This window comes from Nyctereutes procyonoides, unplaced genomic scaffold (assembly GCF_905146905.1).
Source record: "Nyctereutes procyonoides isolate TBG_1078 unplaced genomic scaffold, NYPRO_anot_genome, whole genome shotgun sequence".
NCBI classification, from domain to species: Eukaryota; Metazoa; Chordata; class Mammalia; order Carnivora; family Canidae; genus Nyctereutes; species Nyctereutes procyonoides.
Genome location: NW_026575132.1, coordinates 19,248,376 through 19,270,635, shown reverse-complemented (window position 1 = coordinate 19,270,635; position 22,260 = coordinate 19,248,376). Strand labels below are relative to the sequence as shown.

General features: G+C 35.2%; 1 protein-coding gene across 1 annotated transcript in view; it reads left to right on the top strand.

Annotated features, from left to right (window-relative positions):
• The window catches only part of ERBB4 (erb-b2 receptor tyrosine kinase 4), a 1,090,474-nt gene that overhangs the window by 919,354 nt on the left and 148,860 nt on the right, over window positions 1-22,260 (top strand). The window contains exon 20 of the mRNA XM_055345632.1: window positions 12,582-12,767. Coding sequence (XP_055201607.1) covers window positions 12,582-12,767 — 186 coding nt within the window. The remainder of the gene's footprint in view (window positions 1-12,581; window positions 12,768-22,260) is intronic.

Genomic DNA, 22,260 nt, shown 5'->3' with positions numbered 1-22,260 from the left:
CATGGGGATTTTAGAAATTCTGGAAGCTATAATATTATAAAGGATAAACGGTAGAAAAGATTAGTAGAATAGCTCCAGAGTTTGTTATATACTCATACTCAGGGATAGAGCAAGTACCTAGCAACAATTAATAGACACCACAGATGGAAATCACAGCATGTACCCTCAGAAAGCTGTCCCTGTGTATACCTGTAAAGAATAGACATTATTAGACAGTACACTGACTATTGAATACCATAAATTCTTTTGCTCTTTGCAGGATTATTTAGCGGAATGGTCAAAAAGTCATTACTATGCCGATATTAGGCAAGGGATATGTGTGAATGATGTCATGAGCCAGACTGACCAGCACGCACGTAGAATTTGATGGAAAAGAAATCCATCCATATGGATTAAGTAGATTATGAAGAAAATACAACCAGTTATGGGAATGATGAGAATAGAGATGCTGAGAAGCAAAATTCTGCTCGTATTGGATACAAAGCATTTCCCATGACAGGGAGGAGGATTAAAAAAGGATATTTGTGTCCAGAAAGAACAGAAAAATGCTTTTATCTTGACTTGTGGACCAGGTCTGCACCATCCACAAGACGAATTCCTCAAGATTCTGTTATTTATTGAAGGGCTAAAACAAAAACAAACAAACAAACAAACAAAAAGAACAGTTGAAGTGGGAAACCCAAGCTCAGCTACTAGAATACACAAGCATAAGGTCCCTTAAAAATATATCTACCTTTGGCAAGTTAAGCATTCATTTCAGATTTCTCAGGATTCACTATCAGTGCTAGGATCCCGTTACCTCATTCGTGGACGGTAGCTTCTCAGTCTCTTGGTTTTCAGACCCTTTGCCTATGATCGGTCCTGAGGACTGTGCTACTAGATTTTATGTTTCTTGCGCAAGAATTTTGAGTTGATCCTCATTTTGAAAGAATAAAATCCAAACATCAGAGTATTATTTAAGTTCCTCCAAGCCCTCGAACCAGCCTGCCTCCAGCTTTACTCCTTTCTGTGTTCTGTCCTGTACTGGATACACCATATAAGCTGATCTATTTGTATTCCCTATGCATGCAGACTTACCCACTTTCCAAATTTTCAAAGGAAAGGAAGCTAATTATATTGTAATGTTGTTATGTACCAACCTCGGTGTTAGACCCTTTTGCACATATTACATGAAATGGTTGTTACACGATATAGGCATTATTGATCTTTAGCCCCATAGGGCCAAAGACCCTGTGATTTTTCAATAGTGTGAATACCTTATGTCTTATCGCATAACTAGTAAAAGAGCAGACTCTGGAAAGAATTTGCATGAATCGGTGTCCACACACCTCTTTCTCCTCATCATAATATCTGACCCATGTTATTTATTCTTTTACAGCATGTTCTTTCCACATGCTAATATCCGCACTTCTATTTTTCTTCTCAACAAAGCTTTTGTTTTCTCACATTAGTTTCTTCTGTCTTCAGTGAATGACAAAAAACTTCTATCATAAATATTTATCATAGCTATTATCAATGTCCATGACCTAGTTTCCCTCCACTTTAAAGACTTTTACTACAATATTAACTACTTGAAAGTAGAATATATGTCTTTTTAATTTTTGCACTCTCATGGAGGATACAAATTTGTATAGAATAACCCTTAGACTGTACTGGAGATAAGTTAATGAATGAATTAAAGAATGGCTAGCTATTCCCTGTAAATACTCCTAAACTATCATACAGTTATTAATAAGGTAATATATAACAAAATAAGCATTGTAGTGCTCTGCACTACTGTTTGAGTTTGCTGATGATGAATGTAATGACCATGAATTGACCTTTTATAGGATGGCCATTATAGAAACCTAAGATACCGTTCCATTTCTAAAATATTGGTTAATTTTCAGTGGCTGGTTTCAAATGCCAGATCAGGATTGGATGCCTTCTTGCAGAGATTCTTTATGAGGTACTTCTTTTTCCACTGCTACTCTCTAAACCTTGCACAGCATGTATCTAACCACAAAGCCACGCATTCCTTTGACTCATAGCCTCCTGAAACAAATACGTTAACAGTTCGGGTCTTCTGTGAGACCATATATTTTCTTTCAGGGTTCATTTTAACTCATTTTGCCAGAGTGTGTGGTAATATCATTTACTGCTACTATATTAAAAACATAAAAGCATAAATAACATTAATGGAGACTTTTTCTGGTTATTGCCTCTGAGTGTCCTTGACATCAGGATCAGTGTGGAATATTAAAATAACATTGACATGAATATTTAATATAAGAACTTGCATATGAATCATGGTTTCAAATTTAATATATCTGATGGTAATAATTAAGTTCATTATAAAAAGTAGAGGAGATAAGAAAGAAAGAAATGATGGGACAAATGATTTCTATATATGAATTATCCTATACGAGCATGAGATGAGTAAGTGAAAAATGGAATACTTAATTAAAGTCACTTCTGTATCTTGAGTAAATCATAAAGAACACAGTCCAAGCTGCTCCTTTATCAGAGGTGTATTTGAGATATTTTATTAGGTATTAAGGAATTATTTCCCTGATTTTATTGAGTTGTTTGTTGTTATGTGCCTTTAATCTAGTCATCTGTAATTAACAAATTGTTCTTGAGAATTAGAAAGACAATAGATCTCTTCCTTTAAGGGAGGTACTATATCTAGGAAAATGGAATTGAGTATTAATTATACTCAATTATTATTATTATACTCAATATATACTCAATATATATTATTATACTCAATTATACTCAATATAATTAATATACTTTAACCCAAATTATACAAAATAGAAAGTCATAAAATCCTAAGTGACTAAATAAGAGTTATTACCAAAATTATTTGATTTTGATGTTTTAAGTCAAATTTAGTTTTTTTAAATAATTGATCGAACATTCCTAGAAACAAGTTATCCAATGCAGAAATGAGAATAGACATGAGTTAGTCTTGGTCCCCTCCTGCAAAGACTATTTAGCATTTTATTATTGATGTATTAATTCTAAGTAATTGATGATAAGTTGTACTCACTTGATTTATGCAAAAAAAGAAAAAAAAAGGTGAGTACCTATTAGAATGTCACTTCATAAAGATTCTGTTAATGGGTTAATCTTATCAGTTATAACTCCGCTCAGGACACTAAGATAATGAGCACAAAATCTGCTGTGTCTACCTAGTTACCCAGACATTAATAGATCCTGAGGAGATAACATGATAAAGTCTTGACTGTGAATATAATGAGAACCAGATTCACCTCCCAGCTTGGCTACTTACTAACTTTAGGATCTTGGCAAATTGCTTATCTTTCTCAAACTTGCCTCCTTATCGGTTAGATATAACAATATCTGTTGGACAAGATTGTCCTGAAGACTACATGAGTTCATACGTAAAATTAAAAGCATTGTGCCAGGCACAATTCGGCAAAACGTAGCAGTTATTATTATGATCTGATGAAATTCTTTAATAGATAACTTTATTTATCTTTTTAATAGATGACTTTAGAGAGACAATAATGTTTGCTAGCAACTAAAAAGCTATAGCTGAACTAAATATGAATCTTACAGATTAAATAGGTCTTACAGAAATTGAGTTTCATTTGTAAAGAGAAAAAAATGAAATCAATAAACATTATTTGGAAGTTGATAATTATTCCTTTCCCCCTTGCGGTGGAATCCATAGCCTTGGATGATTTATTCTAGTTCTAGTATGTTTGTGTTTTCATTCTTTATAGCATATTGCAGTGTCCTCTCCAGAGGATCCATGCTGGACCTTGCTGAGCTTGTTCTTCCGTATCAGACCTGAAATGTTAATTACAGACACCTCTGTGCTTCCTTTTCTGTAACTTTGCTTAGATTAATCAGTAGGCCATAGAGTGTTTCTGCCCTAACTACAGGCATTCACCAGTACCGCTTGGTCTCTATTACCTACTTTGACCCCAATTGTTATTTGCTGTTATTATTGCTATCATAGCTACTGTTTGTTACATAACAGATTTATGCAGTCTTTGAAGTTCTCAAAAGGCTACTTTTGGCCTTCTCCTAGCTCTTCATGACTACTTTATGTTGAAGGTGGAAGGAGATGCTTCTAGCTTTCCATGGACTTAAGTAGAAAATAATAGCTTCTAAAGGGCTGACAGAAAAAGATGTATTTTAGTCAGTTTTCTTGCCTTCCTTTCCAAATTTTCCCACCCTGGGACTCAAAAAGATTAAACTAATCAGTTCAGTTGCCCTGCAGCTAAAGCTTTTTTTTCTGAGACGGTTGGCCATGCCTTTGCTACTCAACCATCACATTCCCTATTGATATAATTGATTTAATATTAATGTAATACTAATTGAATTTTTTAAGAGTCCTCTGGGCATTGTGGTAAGTTCTTTGCCTATACCGTATACGTTAGCTATTGTACATATATGTCAACTTCTAAATAAAAAGTATCTGCACCATTTAGGTTAGACCAATATAGCACATCCAAATTCAATAAGGTTTGGGAGCAACATTAATTTTTAAAATATGGAGGGCAGCCTGGGTGGCTCAGCGTTGAGTGCTGCCATCGGCCCAGGGCGTGATCCTGGAGACCCGGGATCGAGTCCCACATCGGGCTCCCTGCATGGAACCTGCTTCCTCCTCTGCCTGTCTCTCTCTCTCTCTCTCTCTCTCTGTGTGTGTGTTTCTCATGAATAAATAAATAAAATCTTTAAAAATATTTTAAGTATGTATAAAACCAAATCAATGATATTTAATCTCACCTTTACCTCCCAATAAATTGGTTTTGGTTGCTTAAAGAATTGAGGTGAGAAGGATTGGGAGTTTTCACTCAGACCAGGAAGGAAAGAATATAATAACTATATCAGTATTCTGTAGCTTCTAGAACCAATTACCACAAACTGGGAGACTGAAACAACAGAAGTAGTTATATCACATTTCTGGAGACCAGACTTCTGAAATACCCTCCAGGAACTCTAAAGAAAAATCTGTTTCTTGCCTCTTCGAGCTTCTGGTGGCTGCAGTTGTTCCTTGGCTTGTGGCTGCATCATCATCATCTCTGCCTTCTTCTCTTCATGTGGCATTCTCCTCCGTGTATCTGTATCTAATCTCCTTCTGCCTCTCTCTTATGAGGACACTTCTAATGTCATTAAGGCCCACCTGGATAATCTAGGATGATTTCCTCATGTCAAAATCCCTACCTTAATTGTATCTATACAATTTTTCCTTTTTCCAAATAAGATGATATTGACAGGTTCCTGGGATTAGAGTGTGGACATATGTTAGGATTAATTATTAGCCTGCTACAGTGATTTACCGAATACATGCAATGTTAAAGCTATGTGGCACCACAGAATGCCTAGGAATTTTTTGTAGATTATAACAAAAATAGACTGGAGGTAATAAAAAAAACAGTATTTTTTTTACAGTAGTGATGAAAGTCTGAACTTAAGTAGGGGTCAGAAGGACAATACTTAGAACTATATAGGTTTTTCCATTGGAATAAACAATGAATAGGACTTGGCAAAATATTTGATATGAGTAGAATGTAAAACAATGGGAAAAGAATGCCAGATAGGAATCCAAGATTCAAAAACCAAATTAGAAAATGATTCTGAAATTTACAAAATTAGCAGTTAGCAGAAAAGCTCTTTTGGAATAATTTACTTTGTGCCTTAAATCTGAGGTCCAGTAGGATATCGATTTCAAGATGACTAGAAAGCATTTGAAATATGGGTTGATTCCTGGGATGAGGTAAGATAGCAAGTGGGAAATATAATGGAAAGCCCATGCTCAAAAAAATTATGAATGAATCCTGTCTTCTTTCCACTACTGCAAAACCTTTCATGATCTGCCCTCCACTTGCATTTCCGATCCCATCTCCTTGCCATCACATTCTTGCTAAATTCTAGACACTGGAGAGTTTTCAGAGATTCCCAAATTCACCTGGCTTTATGCTCTTCCCTTGTATTTGTCTATCTGGCTTATTCTCATAATTCAGGTCTCAGGACACATTTCCTGAGTACCCTTATTTAAAGTAGCTCTGCAGCCACCATTTTATTATCTATTACAATATTCTACTTATTTTGTCCATAACCTTTAATATGATTTATAATTACGTATATGTCTGCTTTATATTGATTTGTTTCTCCTGCATATTGATTGTCTCTCCCAGCAGAGGGAAAGCTTCATGAGGTGGAGATGGTATTGTAGAGCCAACTTCAGTTAACAGTGGCAAGCACATAGCAGATCCACAGTAAATATTTTTAAGTGAGTAAATGTATAACAGAGGGGTAGGAAAACATAAGGATGAGGGGAATTCAGTGTAACTAAGGGTAGGGGAAGGTGGGAAACACAGCCAGAAAGTAGGTATCTACCTAGAGTAGAATTGCTCATGAAGTTCTTTGCTGTGTAGCGCTGTTAGTAGTGTCTCAGCATGAGATCCAGCTACTCAGTGGGTGAATGGTGGAGAACAGAGATGGAAGACTTTGGACACCAAGAGGTAGAAGGATTCTAATCTTGATTGTTCATGTCCACCCAAATGATGGCAGAGAATGGAAAAGAGTGCTGAGCCCACCCGGCAATGTGGGCACACGTAAACCTAATGACATGTCCGTTCGGTCTGTCTAGCTGCTGCTCACCTACTCACACAAGTAAATTGTTATTTATTCTAGATGTGAGGAAACAGATGCAGATTTCATTTATTTTATTATCTAGATACCATCTGCAGTGAAACATGTTTGTAAAACATTATTATGGACCAATAATTTTATTTCATCTTTCATCACTGCCGTAAGCATTATCTCCTTTGTTTTCATCACCCCCATCACCCCCACCATCCTTAAGAGAGGCACTTGTGCCAAGCGTTCACAAATCTGCTGACTGTTGCATTAAACACAGTTTTATGTCTGCATTAATTGTCTATCTTTTCTTTTCCTCTATCCTCTTTTTAAATCTTCCTTATCCCTGATGCAAGGAGATTTTACCCATTTTCAGCTGGAGGGTATTGAAGTAATGGTCCATAGACATAATGAAACAGTGAAAGTTTGGCTGAAGTTAACATTTTTAAAAAACAGAAGCGCTGATAAGTTATAACTGGCCATATGTTTTTTTTTTTCTTTTTTCTTTTTTGTGAAGCCACTAACCAACATGAGCGAGAAAACAAGTTTAAGTGGCAAGGTATAAACATCTGAAGGCTGGGCAGGATGATACTTTAATGTAACAAATGGTGTTGCTTACTTTTATTATTGTACAGAAATGTCTTTCCTTTCAGACACAAATAGAGGAACAAACGGCATAGGCAAGAGAGTAATAGCACATGTGCTTCAGAGCTTTTTGTCTATGCCCTGGTCATCCCTTGATAGTTTTTAAAAATGTCCTTATTCAAACCACAACTTCATTATAAAGAAAAATGTTCTGGCTTTACAGTTTTCAGTGTAGCACCTGTTACTACTCTCTTCTGTCCAGTGAGAAAACTCTTTAATTCACCTACAAGAAATTTTTTTATAAAGCAAACGGGAAAACAAAGAAACTAATTTTATTTCTGAAAAAAATAGATAATGCACCTGCCAACTTGCATTTATTCCAATGGCCTTCGGTGACATTTTCTAGTGACAACAGAGATTCCAAAATTGCTTCCATAGGCCCACACGGAGATAGGTAACAAGGGACATTATTAACTTCAACACAGAGCAATTTATTGAAATCCAACACTCCATTATTAAAATATTGGAATTTTTTTCCCTTTCCATCCCACTCATCACTCTAAATGAATCCACGTTCTCTTTTCTTTATCTCTTTCCCTATCCCCCAAAAAAGCCATCTGCTATTTCCTTTATGAAAAAAATAAAACCTACAATTAGTGTCTTGTTCATCTTTTCTTTCTCAAAAAAAAAGAGAACTATTATGCAAATACTCTGCAATTTGGTTTCAAATACTCTTTGTAGTGTGATGAGCAATTTTCCTTAATACAACCCCAGCTTTTTTGCCAGGACTTACTAATAGATTTTTTAAAAGAGAACTTTCATGTGACTTTTTTACACCCTTCTGATGTAAACTTTTCGCACGCATATTTAGAATGGAATTATCGTTACTCCTTGTAACGATGGGAGTACTGAGAGTTGTAAAAGAAAAAAAAATTGTTTATGTATTTCATCCTGAAAAAAGAAGCCTGAAACAACCTCCAAATCTTTATTTTACCTTAAATTTCATCATTTTTCTTTCTCAAGAAATGGTCTGCGCCAAATAATACTTTTAGGAAACAAGAGAAATATGTTTTCTTTGGCTTTTTCGGAAAGCATTTTATAAGTGATGGCAGTTTACCTGTTAGTGCAAATTTGTTGTTTGATTTTAGTTGCTCCTCAGGAAATAAAGTATAATTTGATCCAGTTCTTCACTTATGACTAATGTCAGGTTGTTTGGAGCTGTCTTCTTGTTAACAACATAAGCATCTACAGTGTGAAGTGCTGATGGAACTAAAATTTATAAAATATAGTATTGTAAGAAGGAGCACTGCACTAAGAATCAGAAATCCTGAATCTTAAACCCAATCCTGCTACTTATCATATTATCTGGGCAGTAAGCCCAGCCAGCCTTGGTTTTCTCCTTTTACAGCTGAAAATTACTACATCCTTTCACTGCTTCTAGTATTATAATGGGGATCAGACCACAATTACAAGTTACTATTTTTGCAATGGATTATAGGTACATCTTATGCAATGTTCCAGAGGTCCTCAATTTTCATATTTCCTACAGGAGCTTCATCTGGGGAGCTTGCTGCAAATGCAGATTCCTGATCTACTTCTAGCCCTGATTCTTTGGGAATGAGGCCAGGGATAGCTACCTGTAATGACAAACCTAGGTGACACTTAGGCTCGTAAAAGACGTAAAGCTACCAGAAAAGAAACAGAGAAAATGTAATCAGTATAAATTTAATTAGATAATATCTAATTTGGTACTTCATAAAATTAGATATTTAATTTATGTTTTGCTTATTTGCTGGTGTATATGTGTATATATGTGTGATTATCATAATTCAGTGAAGGAACCCTCTGGTTTATACTTTCAATATTAATGTTAATAATTAATTATAACAATACAGTATTACTTGGCTAACATTCTTATCTGTGCTCTCCTTATAACTACATCGATAGGCTTTATTTCAAATGTGTACTAAAATATAGAGTAAATAAAATCAAAATGTTTCTTCCTTTTGGATCCAGATGGGGCCATATTCATAGCAATAACTCAGATTTCTGGCTTTGCTGATTATGCAGAAACTCCGACCCCTAAAGAAGATCCCCACATAGTTTGGGCACTTGCTGGGTGCCTCATATGTACCTATGAGCCAATGTCCCAGTCGCAGTCTTCCTGTGACATCTGCAGTGTCCTTCTTTACCAGCCTGGCCCCCATGTGGAGCTTGTCTTCTCTCTGAGCCAGAGAGGTTCTACACCTGGTACCATTGACTGGTACCACCTGAGGATGCTGGTGTCCTTGCCAGAGGTGATGCACCTCAGCATTCCCTGGGCTGCCAGTCCCCATGCGTTGCTATGGTGGTGGGCTCAGCAAGGAAGCATAGAAACTGGTTCTCCCCTACCCTATGGCTCTGGTTCCCTGGGGCTGCTGAGGAAGGATGAATTGTAGCACTCCCTACTGGGAAGCCTTCTGGAAAATAACAATTTCAGCTTCCGCCCACACTCAGAAACAAAGTCTTTTGAGTCAGGCTGATACCCTTTTACCAGCTGATTGTTTCTGTTTGGACTTGTATCTCTTCTTTCTCAGAGACATTTGCCCATTCTGCCCCACTCTTCCTTACTCAAAAAAGTAAATTGTTATTACCTCACCTAAAACCCTGGCTGGATCCAGTAAATCCATATACTCCATCAGAAATATCCTATAATTGTGAATAATCTTTAGACTCAGCTGAAAGCAACACCACTAAAATAGTAGTGAAGATTAAAAGTTTATGTCCTCACAAATAGCTCTAAGATAATAATAATAATAATAAAAGTCAAATACTTCTACGAGGCGAGTAGTAAAAGACAGAAGTCTAGGGTGCCTCTCCCCTCCCTTTACTGCCTGGTTTCCATTGCCCAAAGTAATCACTTTCAATTTCTCAGCAATTTATTTTTCCACTTAACTCTATGTATAAACATTACGCTTACCCTGCCAATTCTTGATTCTTCCACTTTAGGCATCATATACTAACTTGTCACTATGAACAACTTTCTTGCCATCACCGCCTTGCAGAAGCTTCCCTTCACTTCCCTTCACTTTCCAGGATAGTCATATGGTGTTTGCTTATATCAACATTTTGTATTTATGGCCTTATGCTTGTATAACTATTCCCTGCCATGCTCCATAGTGAATACATGATTTGCTTTTCTTCTATGTCTTGTACTTTACATCAAATCAATTTCTCCATTTTACTTTTGCTTAATTTTCTGTGCATCAATCACTAATCTGACCTTCAGCTTCTGCTAAATATACATACTCTTAGAGTATTTTAAACTCATTAGATGTTCTATCATCTCCATCTTCTTGGATCACCTTTTCCAGATCAATATGTCCCACTCCAGTCTAGAATGACTGCTATCTTGGTCTCTTGGATAGCTTTTATTCTGGAATATCCCTTCATTGTCATTTTTTTGTTTCCTAAATTAAATGTACTATTTTAACTGCCCCCTTCTTATTTAATGAGTGCATCTAACAGAGAAGGAAGCATGTGAGATGTGAGATGTGAGATAAGTTTTTTTTTTAAGATTTGTTTATCTTAGAGAGGGGTGGGGGGAGAGCATAAGTGGGGGTGTAGGGCAGAGGGAGAAAATCTTAAACAGACTCCCCACTGAGAACAGAACCTAATGCCAGGCTTGATCTCATGACTCTGAGGTCATGACCTGAGCTGAAACCAATAGTCCAATGCTCAAGTGAATGAGCCACCCAGGAGCCCCCTGAGATAAGTTTTTTAAAAATAGACATGCCTGAACATGTTGTATATTCACTCACTTAATTGAAATTTTGCTGGATTTGGAATTTGAAGTTTAAACAATTTAAGCTTCAGAATTTTGAAGTCATAGCTCTATTTGGGAGAAGGAACTAGAAGGTGGCCCCAATTTTCTCCAAGTATAAATCTACATAATCCTACTTTTTTCACCAGAGTACTTATATTTCCATTTTGCTTAATATCCATAGTCTACAATCTTTTTACTGGAGGGGAGGAGATCTGTAGTGTTAAGTGCCTCCTAAATAGAGGATTATTTGAAATAATCTTGCTCCATTTGCAGAGATTTATGGTGCTAACACTACTTGAGCCTTTGGTGGTGTACACATGTGGTGTAAATTGGATTTCTTCTCAGTTTCCCTACCTGCTACATTAGGCTTCAGATGTCTTGCATATGCTAAATTAGTTACTAGTAAGCCACTTCCTACTTTTAGTTTTCTCTTTATTGCCTCCTCTCTGTGACTGTTGATGTCACCCCCTTTATTAATCCCTTTATTGTTAGTATAGTGGAATTGAGAAGAAATGGAAATAAATTTGTGTGTTTGATCTGCCATGCCATCTTAAAAAAAGGTCAGTGTAGCTTTCAGTCCTCAATTTTTTGTTTTGAAAAATTTCAGTCACAGAAAATATTCAAGAATGCTACAAAAAACATTCGCATGGATTCAGTGTAGGTAAACTGATTGATAATAAATTGTATGTGTGCTGATCCTGGTGTGTGTGTGTGTGTGTGTGTGTGTGTGTGTGTGTGTGTGTGTAAGGTCCCATCTGTTTCAAATTGTAGTAAAGAGTCTTAACTTTTAATTGGAAGCTAACTTTAAGATGCACTAAATAACTTTCGTATGTCCAATTTTATCTTCATTAAACAAAAGTGACATGATTATGATAAAGAAATTAGAGCTGTTTTCTCATTTAATGAAATGATAAAGTTGGAGTAGATAATTTTTATAGTCTCACTCAGCTTTCAAATTTTATGATTCTATGAATAATACATCACTTATAATTTTGGAAATGGAATACATTTGAGTAAAGACAAAGTTATGGAACAGAATGTCTTACTAAAAGGTTTATTTTTCTACATAAGTCCATGATGGTATATTGCTTGTAATTGTTTAAGTTTTGATATATATAATTTATAAACTACACCTGTATATGCTATCTGAATCCACATTAATAATGGATGACTTAACTTTGAATCACCTAATACTACGTGCAAATAACTGCACTTGTATAGATTATTGTATTCTAGAACTAAAGATCAAAAGTTAAAAATCTACAGTATGTTAGGATTCAGTATCAACTTAGCAATAAATAAAATCAAATATTGTCCATCTTACAAAAGAGAATACACTAATATTAGTTTTATATGCATTTAATTCTATAAAATTTTCCATCTTAATAAATGTATGGTCTTTATTTGTTACTTAATTTTACTTGAATTAAATCACTTTAAGAATATTATAGCTGCAATAGTATCTTTTCATTTTTAATTGATTCCATTGAATGAGAGCACATTTTCAAAATTATGATCAGCACCACTAATATAGTTCTGTAAAAAAATTTGGGTTAAAATTATGGTGTTATTTATTTGTTTTTTATAGGAAGCTTTGATCATGGCAAGTATGGACCATCCACACTTAGTCCGGTTATTGGGTGTGTGTCTGAGCCCAACCATTCAGCTGGTTACACAGCTTATGCCCCATGGTTGCCTGTTGGATTATGTCCATGAACACAAGGATAACATTGGATCCCAGCTGCTGCTTAACTGGTGTGTCCAGATAGCTAAGGTAAGTGCCTATCATTTCCCATGGAAATAACTCTCCTAGCTTTCTTTCTCCTAATTTAGAATGGTATGGGTATTGGAAAGCCTGTCTAGACTTTTAATATATTTAAATAAAATAAATTATTTTTGTTATATTGGAAGATATAGGGAAGTATATGCACTGAAACCAAAGATCAAATGCATCATATATCTATATTTTTTATTGTTTTATTGCTTTTTGTGTTATATTGACCAGATACCAAAACAAATAGCTTACTGGTCAGGAGAAAAAAAAGTACTATACCAAATTTGTTTGGATTTTTGTTTATTTTGATATAGTTTAAATAACAAAATCCAAGAAAGAAAAGATTGAGTGTCTGAATTGTTCCATTTTTTGATGATTTCATTAAGATAGTATTTGCATTCAATTCTAAGTATTACAAATGATCAAATTGTAAATATTTTCCTATATATTTTGATCATTCTCAATAGTTTTATGGTATGGCATAAGATCAGGCATGTAATATATATAAGGGAAGTGGCATAGATCTCAGCACTTTGAATGGTGGGGAAGTGGCTCTGTGGGTGAGCTAGAGAACTCCTACTGCCCTCTATAGGACCATGACCGTTTTTTCCCCACCAGGGACCAGAATTCTGATTTTTTTTTTTTTATGTGGACTTTTCCAAATTTAAATCTTGGCTCAAACTTTTGAATTGCTCAGTAAGCCAAACAAAGCATTTATGTTCTATTGTACACCAATGAGAAACTTCTGGTGTCCATTTTTTATATTCAAAGAACCTATTTATGATTATCTGTACCAAGAATATTTCTTGAAAATTTTCTCCTAGGTAAGTAGATCTGAGATGAGTTTTAATTCTCTACTTCAACTTTTATTTACATCAAAATTTGACCTACTATTTGATTAATTTTACAGATGTATTCATCTTTGCATTTGTATAATATAAATGCGAACGTGTTAATTTAGTAATTCTAGTCTGTTTCTTTTTAGTCTGAGAATGAGTAAAATTTCATTTCCCAAAGTAGAAATTTGAGGTAATTCTTAATATGTAAGCCAAAAATTATCTGAGGGAAAAGCCCCGTTTAGTTTTATATATCATGAATCTCATTGTAGTTTCCTTATGGACCATGTATTATAATTTTGTGACAATTACATGACAAACTCACAACTGAGAGGATTTTTTATGGTAATGAAGTTTGAAATACAACTCTTTAAAGACTGATTTACATATCTAAGCATCTATGATTTATAAGATGAGCTAAACATGCAATAGAAATTTTCAAATCATCCCAGCACTAAAAATGAAAACAAAACTAAGTTTCAAATTTCTTTGCTGTTCTCTCTGTTTCCTGCGGTGTTCTTCATAATTTAGGTTTTGTCCTTAGGGATTCATGACATTAATATATCATTTATGCAGGACTGTACACTCTAATAATAGAAACTACTTTGAGTTCCCAGAATAATCACACTGTTTTAAGCCATTTTGCCTTTGTGAATGCCATCCTTTCTGCTTAAAAATCTTTCCTAATAACTTCTTGATCACATAATATGATCTTTTTCATCCATCAACGCTGACTAGGTTTCCTCTCCTTACAGAGCCTTCCCTACTCAACCTTTTTCTCCAAACAAAAACAACTACTTCTGCTTCTGTATTGATTTTGGTCATTGGTATCTTGAACACAATTTTATTATTTAAATGTTATATTATGTGTTTATATAGCTATTTGACTGTATGACAAGTTTATTTAGTCATTAATGTTTTAGTAAATACCGGTAGACACCTTTCAAGTGTCAAGTACTATGTTGCCTGAAGTGTTTGGGGGCAAACAACATGGACATGGGCCTAGTTGTCTTTGTATACCCTAATGGCATGAACAGTCAACAGATTAAAACAAGTATATGATTATACTTAATACTTTGATTCAGATTTTGAAGAAAAATAATTACCGGAGAGACTATAAAATAGACACTATTGAGTCTTGGGAGAGAAAAGTTTGACTATGGGAGGAAAATTTTGGCAGAGGAAAGATTGCACAAGAACCCTATGAATATGGTGATCATGTGATTTATCATCCAACTGGAACAATTTCAGGAGTGAAAGAAGGCTCTATCACTAATTACACCAAGACAGCTGGCACACAAATGTCCTAAACAGAATACGGTACCTGGTAACCCTGTGTATCATGAAAAGTTTGGATTTTATTATAAATACAGTAGATATTGAAGTACTTTATGTTCTACTGATATCATGCCAGTTTATGTATGGAGATGAGATCAAGGCAATCCAAGAATGGAAATGAAAATACCAGTCAGAAGTCTAGGGGTAATGAAAATAAGGAGAATTAAGTAGGATTGAGATATATATTTGAATATACACATTTGAATACTTAATCAGTTGTGGAGGATATGGTGGTGCTGTTTCCTGAGCTGGAGAAGGCTGAGGGATTGAATATAGTTGTAGAAAAAAAAATTGAGAGTTCAGTTCCGGACATGACAAATTGCTAAGGTTTATATAATGTGACACTGGAGCTTTCAATTATAGGGTAGTTGAATTTGGTTGGGACTCTCATTATAGATTGAGGAGTTATAGGTATTTAAACATATGGGAGGGGGATTCCTGGGTGGCGCAGCAGTTTAGCGCCTGCCTTTGGCCCAGGGCGCGATCCTGGAGACCCGGGATCGAATCCCACGTCGGGCTCCCGGTGCATGGAGCCTGCTTCTCCCTCTGTCTATGTCTCTGCCTCTCTCTCTCTCTCACTGTATGCCTATCATAAATAAATAAAATTAAAAAAAAATATGGGAAATTTTGTGATTACCTAGCCACTGACTTATTCTGATTCATATTTCTTCCTGGTACCAAAAATTGGTATAGTGGCCGCTTAATAAACATTTATTAAATATTTTAACTCATAAAAAAATTTAAAAATCTACACCTAAAGAGGGAACCTATTCTTCATCTTTTTTCCTACTTTGGGGGCAGAATTGTGTGTTAGAAATAGCATTAGGATCAGAAGGACCTACATTAGTATGTTGGTGACCACTTTTAGGTTTTTTTTTTTTTTCACTTTTAGTGAGTTTGAGTAAGTTAGTCAAACTTTTTGAATTTTGTTTCTCAGTGTATTAAGAGTTCATAATCACTACTTGTCTTTCCTTATTTGCAAATTGAGTGTAATGGTATCTACCTCTGGTAGGCTGAAACTCCCTGCCTTCAAAGACGTTATGTCCTATCCCCAGCATCTGTGAATAAGTTACTGTACATGTTAAAAGGGAATGTGTGAATATCAAAAATTAAGGATCTTGAGATGAGATCATCCTGTATCATTCAGGTGGGCCCGATGTAATCTAAGAATACGTATAGTGGGAGGTAGATCAGAGTTAGTGAAGATGTAAGGATGGGAGCAGAGCTGAAGTGATGTGTTTTGAAGACGGAGAAAGGGCCCACAAGCCAGAAAAGAGAGTCTACCTCTAGAAATAAAAAGACCCAAGAGTGTCCATGCCTTTTACACCTTGATTTCATTCCAGTTTATAAACCAATTTGGGACTTCTGACATCTGCAGCTAAAGGATGTATTGTTTTAAGCCATTAAATTTATGGTAATTAAATACAGCAATCAAAAACTAGTATACTTCTTCATAGTAGTTTGCAAAGATTAAATAAGACAGCCCAGTGCAAGTTCCCTGGCTCAGCTCCTAGAACATGGAATGTTTAAAAACATTTTCCCTTATTAGCTATAGGTTGATAGCCCAAAACAGAATATTATTTTAAAGATGTCTGTAAAATATGAGTAAGATGGTCTTGGTAAACACAAGTACTTTACAAATCACTATTCCAGCAACTTAGAGGCTTCTTTGTTTTCAATTCTCGCCAAGAAAGGCTCATGAAAGTAGGCATCATAATTGCCCCGAGACCTGCTTTGCTTTTGGTTGCATCCTTTCTTTCCTTGATAAAGCTGGAAGGATTGGGGGTGATATTGTAAAATAACTGATGTATACTTATATTATAACATGCCTGTAGAAAATACAATGATAGGTAGGAAAATAATAATTACAGCTCACATGAAGCAACTTATATTCTGTGCAAACTACTACTTTGTATATCTTATTCATTAATTAACTTGTCTCATCACAAATTATGAGGTATCATTATTTTCATTTCACAGATAAAAATCACAGAAAAAGTAAATTACTTAACTAAATTAACAAAGCTAGTAAATAAATAGTAGAACCACTAAGCTATGTTTTATATAGGAGATTTTTTTGAAAAATTTAACCTATAAACCCAGTTTTCTTTCAATTCTTCCATTGGTACATAATTCTACAATATTTTATGTCATAGAGAAGACAAATTTAAACAGCAAAATTGTTTGCCTCATAGGCAGCCATATTTACTCTGCATATACTCTATGTGGAGCTTAATTTAATTTGGTAAGCAGAGCAGAATATATTAAATGTTCATATAATGCAATTTGCTTTCCTGGTGCTTTATGAATCCAAGATAGAAGATAATGATGAGAATTCCTTCTTTCATAGTTGTTGCTAATGAGTTGGGAAAACAGTTTTTAAGACAACTTAGCAAATTCTAAAAAGTAGATGTGAGTTTACAGTGAAGAAACTTCATGGTGAATAGCACTGATAATGACTGAGTCCATGTAGATAAAACATTTCTTACACACCTGGCATCCGCATGGTGCTTTATGTACATTGTATTATTTAATCTTTACTGAAACTCTAGCAGATATAATCCATTATTCCCCCAATTTATAGCTGAGGAAAATAGGGGAAATTAAGTTCTAAGGGACAAATAAGTAGGTTGAGATGTCTGGATTCTAACCAGGGCTGATACCCGAGCAAAACTTTAAACATTCAACACTGTCCTCTCTAAACACATGTCCTCTTTAACATGTCACTACAACTGAGCCCCTTGCTTTCTTCAACAGCACTTTGAATATGAAGAGTGGTGAGGAGCATGACATATATAGTTGTGTCTCATCATTAGTCCCATTAAAGAAAAGATTCTATCATGAATGATAATCTCCATTGTCTTCATGAGAATTTTTATTACCTTATCATCATCATCTATGTCACATTTTCAGGAGAAAGTATTAGATATTCATTTAATTATGAAATGTTTTTTGAACCAATGTTTTACTTATAAAATATCATGATAAAGCAAGCTCAAAACTGTTCTGTGAACCATTACACAGTATAGAAGATACTGATCACAAGTGATGCTATAAATTAGGAATTTAAAATGTGTAGTTTGGCACTAGTTTGTGTTAAGCGTAAAGACTCTACAACCAGTCTAAATGGGTTCTAATCCCAGATCCACCACTTGGCAGCTGTGTGGCCTTAGACCACTTGGTTAATCTCTTGAGCCCTCTGAAATGGGGATAATAATAGTACTTGCTTCATGGAGTAATTATGAGAATAAGGTATATTTGTAATATGCTAAAAACACTGCTTAGCATGGAGTAAAAATGTACACTGTGTATTCTTTTGGATAGATCTGAGATGAAGCAATAGGGAAAGGCAATTACACTCATAGTTAGATATATTACTAATAATGTCATTTTAAAAATAATCAATTTTTAAATCTCAACTGTAAAAGACATAGCATTTGTTCTTACACCATGCTAGGGATAGGAGGAGATAATCTCATGTTTAATATTCAATATTTCTGATCTTTGGGATAAAGGGCATGAGTCCCCCATCCTCATGTGTTTTTCTGCATTGGTTCCTAAGGTGTTGTCCTTTGTTTGCTATTATCATGGCCTATAGTTTTCATGTTGGAAAATTGGATTATTGGTAATATTGAAAATGTGAAACCACCACTCTGCTAGCAAAGAGCTGAAGTCGGGGGTAATGATTTGAATAAGATACTGCTGTACTAAAGAGGAACAGAGAGAAAATTCTAACTTTTCAATCTCAAGTTAGAAATAAGGCTAATATTGGTCTGACTTCCTATTACCGTACACATTTTAGCTCCTGAATGCTTTCTAAAGAAAAGCTTATTTGAGGGGCACCTGGATGGCTCAATCAGTTAAGTATCTGCTTTTGGCTTGGGGTCCTGAGACAGAGCCCCACATCAGGCTTCCTGCTCAGCAGAGAATTTACATCTCTCTCTCTCTCCCTTTGCCTCTTCCCTCTGCTTTTTCTTGCCCCTTCTCTCTCACAAATAAATAGATAAAGATCTTTAAAAAGAAAGAAAGAAAAGAATATTTGAAACATTTTCGTTGATGTTGTTACTGTATTTTTAAAGCCTGAGTACTGAGTATAGGCCACTATTATTTTTCAAAATCTTGAAGCCTTTCTCAGAGCTTTGTTGGTCTATTTTACCTTAATGTCAAATTTTCTTCTGGAACTCCAATTTTCAGTTTATTTCAGATATAGGGTTCCCAGGGCTTTCTTTTTCAGTGGTTAACATTGAAACTAGTTAAAGAGATGATTCTAAAAACACATGTCAGTTGTCCACTGTAGACTAACATAATTTATTGTCTGGTTAAGTCAGAAATTGAACTATCCTTAAAATTCTTCTGAAAAGAGGTGGAGATAAAAGTTACTCAATATTTTAAAGAGTAAACTTTGACCTAATATGTGTAAGCAAAATAATTTAGATTCGGCTTATAAATAAGATTCTTTCAGTTGTAACTTTTACAAATAGATTGATTCGAGCATTTGTGTTTTCTGAAAACACTGTATTATTAAAAGATGAGTATAATTTTAGGTCAATTTAATAGATTTTCTCAATTACAGTATTTTTTTTTAATTTCACACTCAACCTCATCCCCAAATTACTTTTCTTGTCATATCATATTCCTATTTGGTGCTAATGAGAAATATACAGTGAAAACTGACTTTTTGTAGCATTGGAAAGTATTTGTGGACCTTAGTTAAATTAATCTTTAGTGGCAGAGTAGGAGTTTGTGTAAAGGGCAAAGTGTAAAGAAGAATCTCTCTCAGTTCAAACAGTTCACAAGGACTGGGAAGAGCAGATTTCTGTGTTAAGAAGTGAATTCCTCTTCTACACACAGATTTAAATATGTTGCATGAGCAGAATCTTCATATTCTTTCTTTCCCCCTTTCCATTTTTCTACTCACAGTAGGTATAGAGAGTGACAGGTAACTAATTTTATCCAGCTATTTCCTCTTTATGAATAAAATTAGATTCAAATCTGAATGTCTGATGTCAGTGAAATGCGTGAACTGGGCACTGAAATTTCAGATTTGTTTGTGGTCAAAACTAAAGTCTATATGTACATACGACCTCAGTCAATGTACATATGTACACTAAATGTGTGTATTATAGATATTACATATACTAATATATAAAATTTTGTAATAGCAAATAGTCTAGAGAAGAGACATAACACTACTAACAATCTAGAAAATATAAAATTGGCACTTACTATATTCAATAATATAATAATGACTTTTAATACTGTTTAGAAGTTTGTGAATGTCAATTGAATGAATGGATTTGGGGGTATGTTCTTTTTTTTAAGATTTTATTCATTTATTCATGGGAGACATAGAGAGAGACGCAGAGACGCAGGCAGAGGGAGAAGCAGGCTCCATGCGGGGAGCCTGACGTGGGACTCGATTCTGGGTCTCCAGGATCACACCCTGGGCTGAAGGTGGCGCTAAACCGCTGAGCCACCCGGGCTGCCCTGGGGGTATGTTCTGACAGAGAAAAATTACTGTATTTTCCAAAGGTGGAATAGAAGGGACATATTGGAATTAGAAGCCATGAGTGTTAGTGGCATAGCCAAACCTCATTTAACAACAATTGCAAATTTAAATGAAAATAGAGGGATCATTCTTTTCTAGTCACAAGGAAGCAACAAGGATGACAGCTTATTTATCTTATTTATATTATATATTTGTACTTTTATCTTATTTAACTTATTTATCATTTTACTATTATATAACTTTTTTATTATTTTTTATTATATAACTTTAAATGCATTATATATTCTAATAAATTATCATCAGATCTTTAGAAAAATACAGTAGCATGAATCTGACTTATGGTAAAATTGTATTCAGAATAAATACCTTCAGTGACTTTGCCAGGGTCATGCTGCAAAGTAGTCCAAGGATGAAGAATAATGGACAAGTCATTGATTATCTCATGAGGATACATTGTTCAGTTCCCCACCACCACCACCAAAGAAGCAGCCTAATAAGTGAATATTTGCAAGGTCTCTATTATTTAGATCTATGTTTTCATTAGACACTTAGATTTTTTTAATAATTATTTTTGTATTTAAGAGAGAGAGCATGTACATGTGCATGTAAGTGGGGGGAGGGGCAGAGGGAAAGAAAGAAAATCTTCAGTAGACTCCCCTCTGAGCGCGAAGCAGGGGCTCCAATCCCAGGACCCTGAGATCATGCATGACCTGAGCTGAAATCAAGAGATGGTCCCTTAACCAACTGAGCCCCCCGGGCGCCCTTAGACACTTGCGATTTAAAATCACAAGAAGAATATCTGTGGTTTTTAACTAGGAAAGATTCATTTATTTATTCACTTAAAAAATATCAAGTTATGATGGTGCTATCCCAAGATCTGGGGTTTCAAGAAAGAGCAACAACCTAAGTCCCTCTATCACAGTTTTTATATTCTGATGGAAAAGATAGGTACAAACCAAGTAAACAGGGGCACCTGGGTAGCTCGGTGGTTGAGTGTCTACCTCTGGCTCAGGTTGTGATCCCTAGGTCCTGGGTTCGAGTCCCGAGTCCCATATCATGCTCCCTACAGGGAGCCTGCTTCTCCCTCTGCCTCTGTCTCTGCCTCTCTATATGTCTCTCATGAATAAATAAAATCTTTTTTTTTTATGATAGTCACACACACAGAGAGAGAGAGAGAGAGAGGCAGAGACATAGGCAGAGGGAGAAGCAGGCTCCATGCACCGGGAGCCCGACGTGGGATTTGATCCCAGGTCTCCAGGATCGCGCCCTGGGCCAAAGGCAGGTGCTAAACCGCTGCGCCACCCAGGGATCCCAATAAATAAAATCCTTAAAAAAACCAAGTAAACAAAAAATATTGCCATATATGGTGACAGAGATGGTGCCATCCATTAGTATTTTAGGGCAGAATTTAGAAGGAAGCAGTTCTCTGTTCCTCTTTTAGTTCTACTACCATGTATCATCCATATGACTTTGGCAAATTCCTAATGTCTCTAAACCCGTTTCCTCATTTATAAAATGATCAACAGCCATTATTCATTCAGCTGTTGTGATAGTTAAATGAGATCATACATTGACTTTGCACACTCGCTACCAAAGCTTTAGTGCTTAATATGTTATTAAAATATTAAGTAAAATTATAATACATTATTAAATATTTGTTAGCATCAAAATTAATTTAGACATGACTTTTACAGAAAGGCAGCGCGTGTAACAGAATATAAACCATAGAGAAATAAAATCTGAGTATAAATTATGAATCATTGTGTGAACTTTGAGACCCATTTCGCTAAATGAGACTATTTGTGCTTGT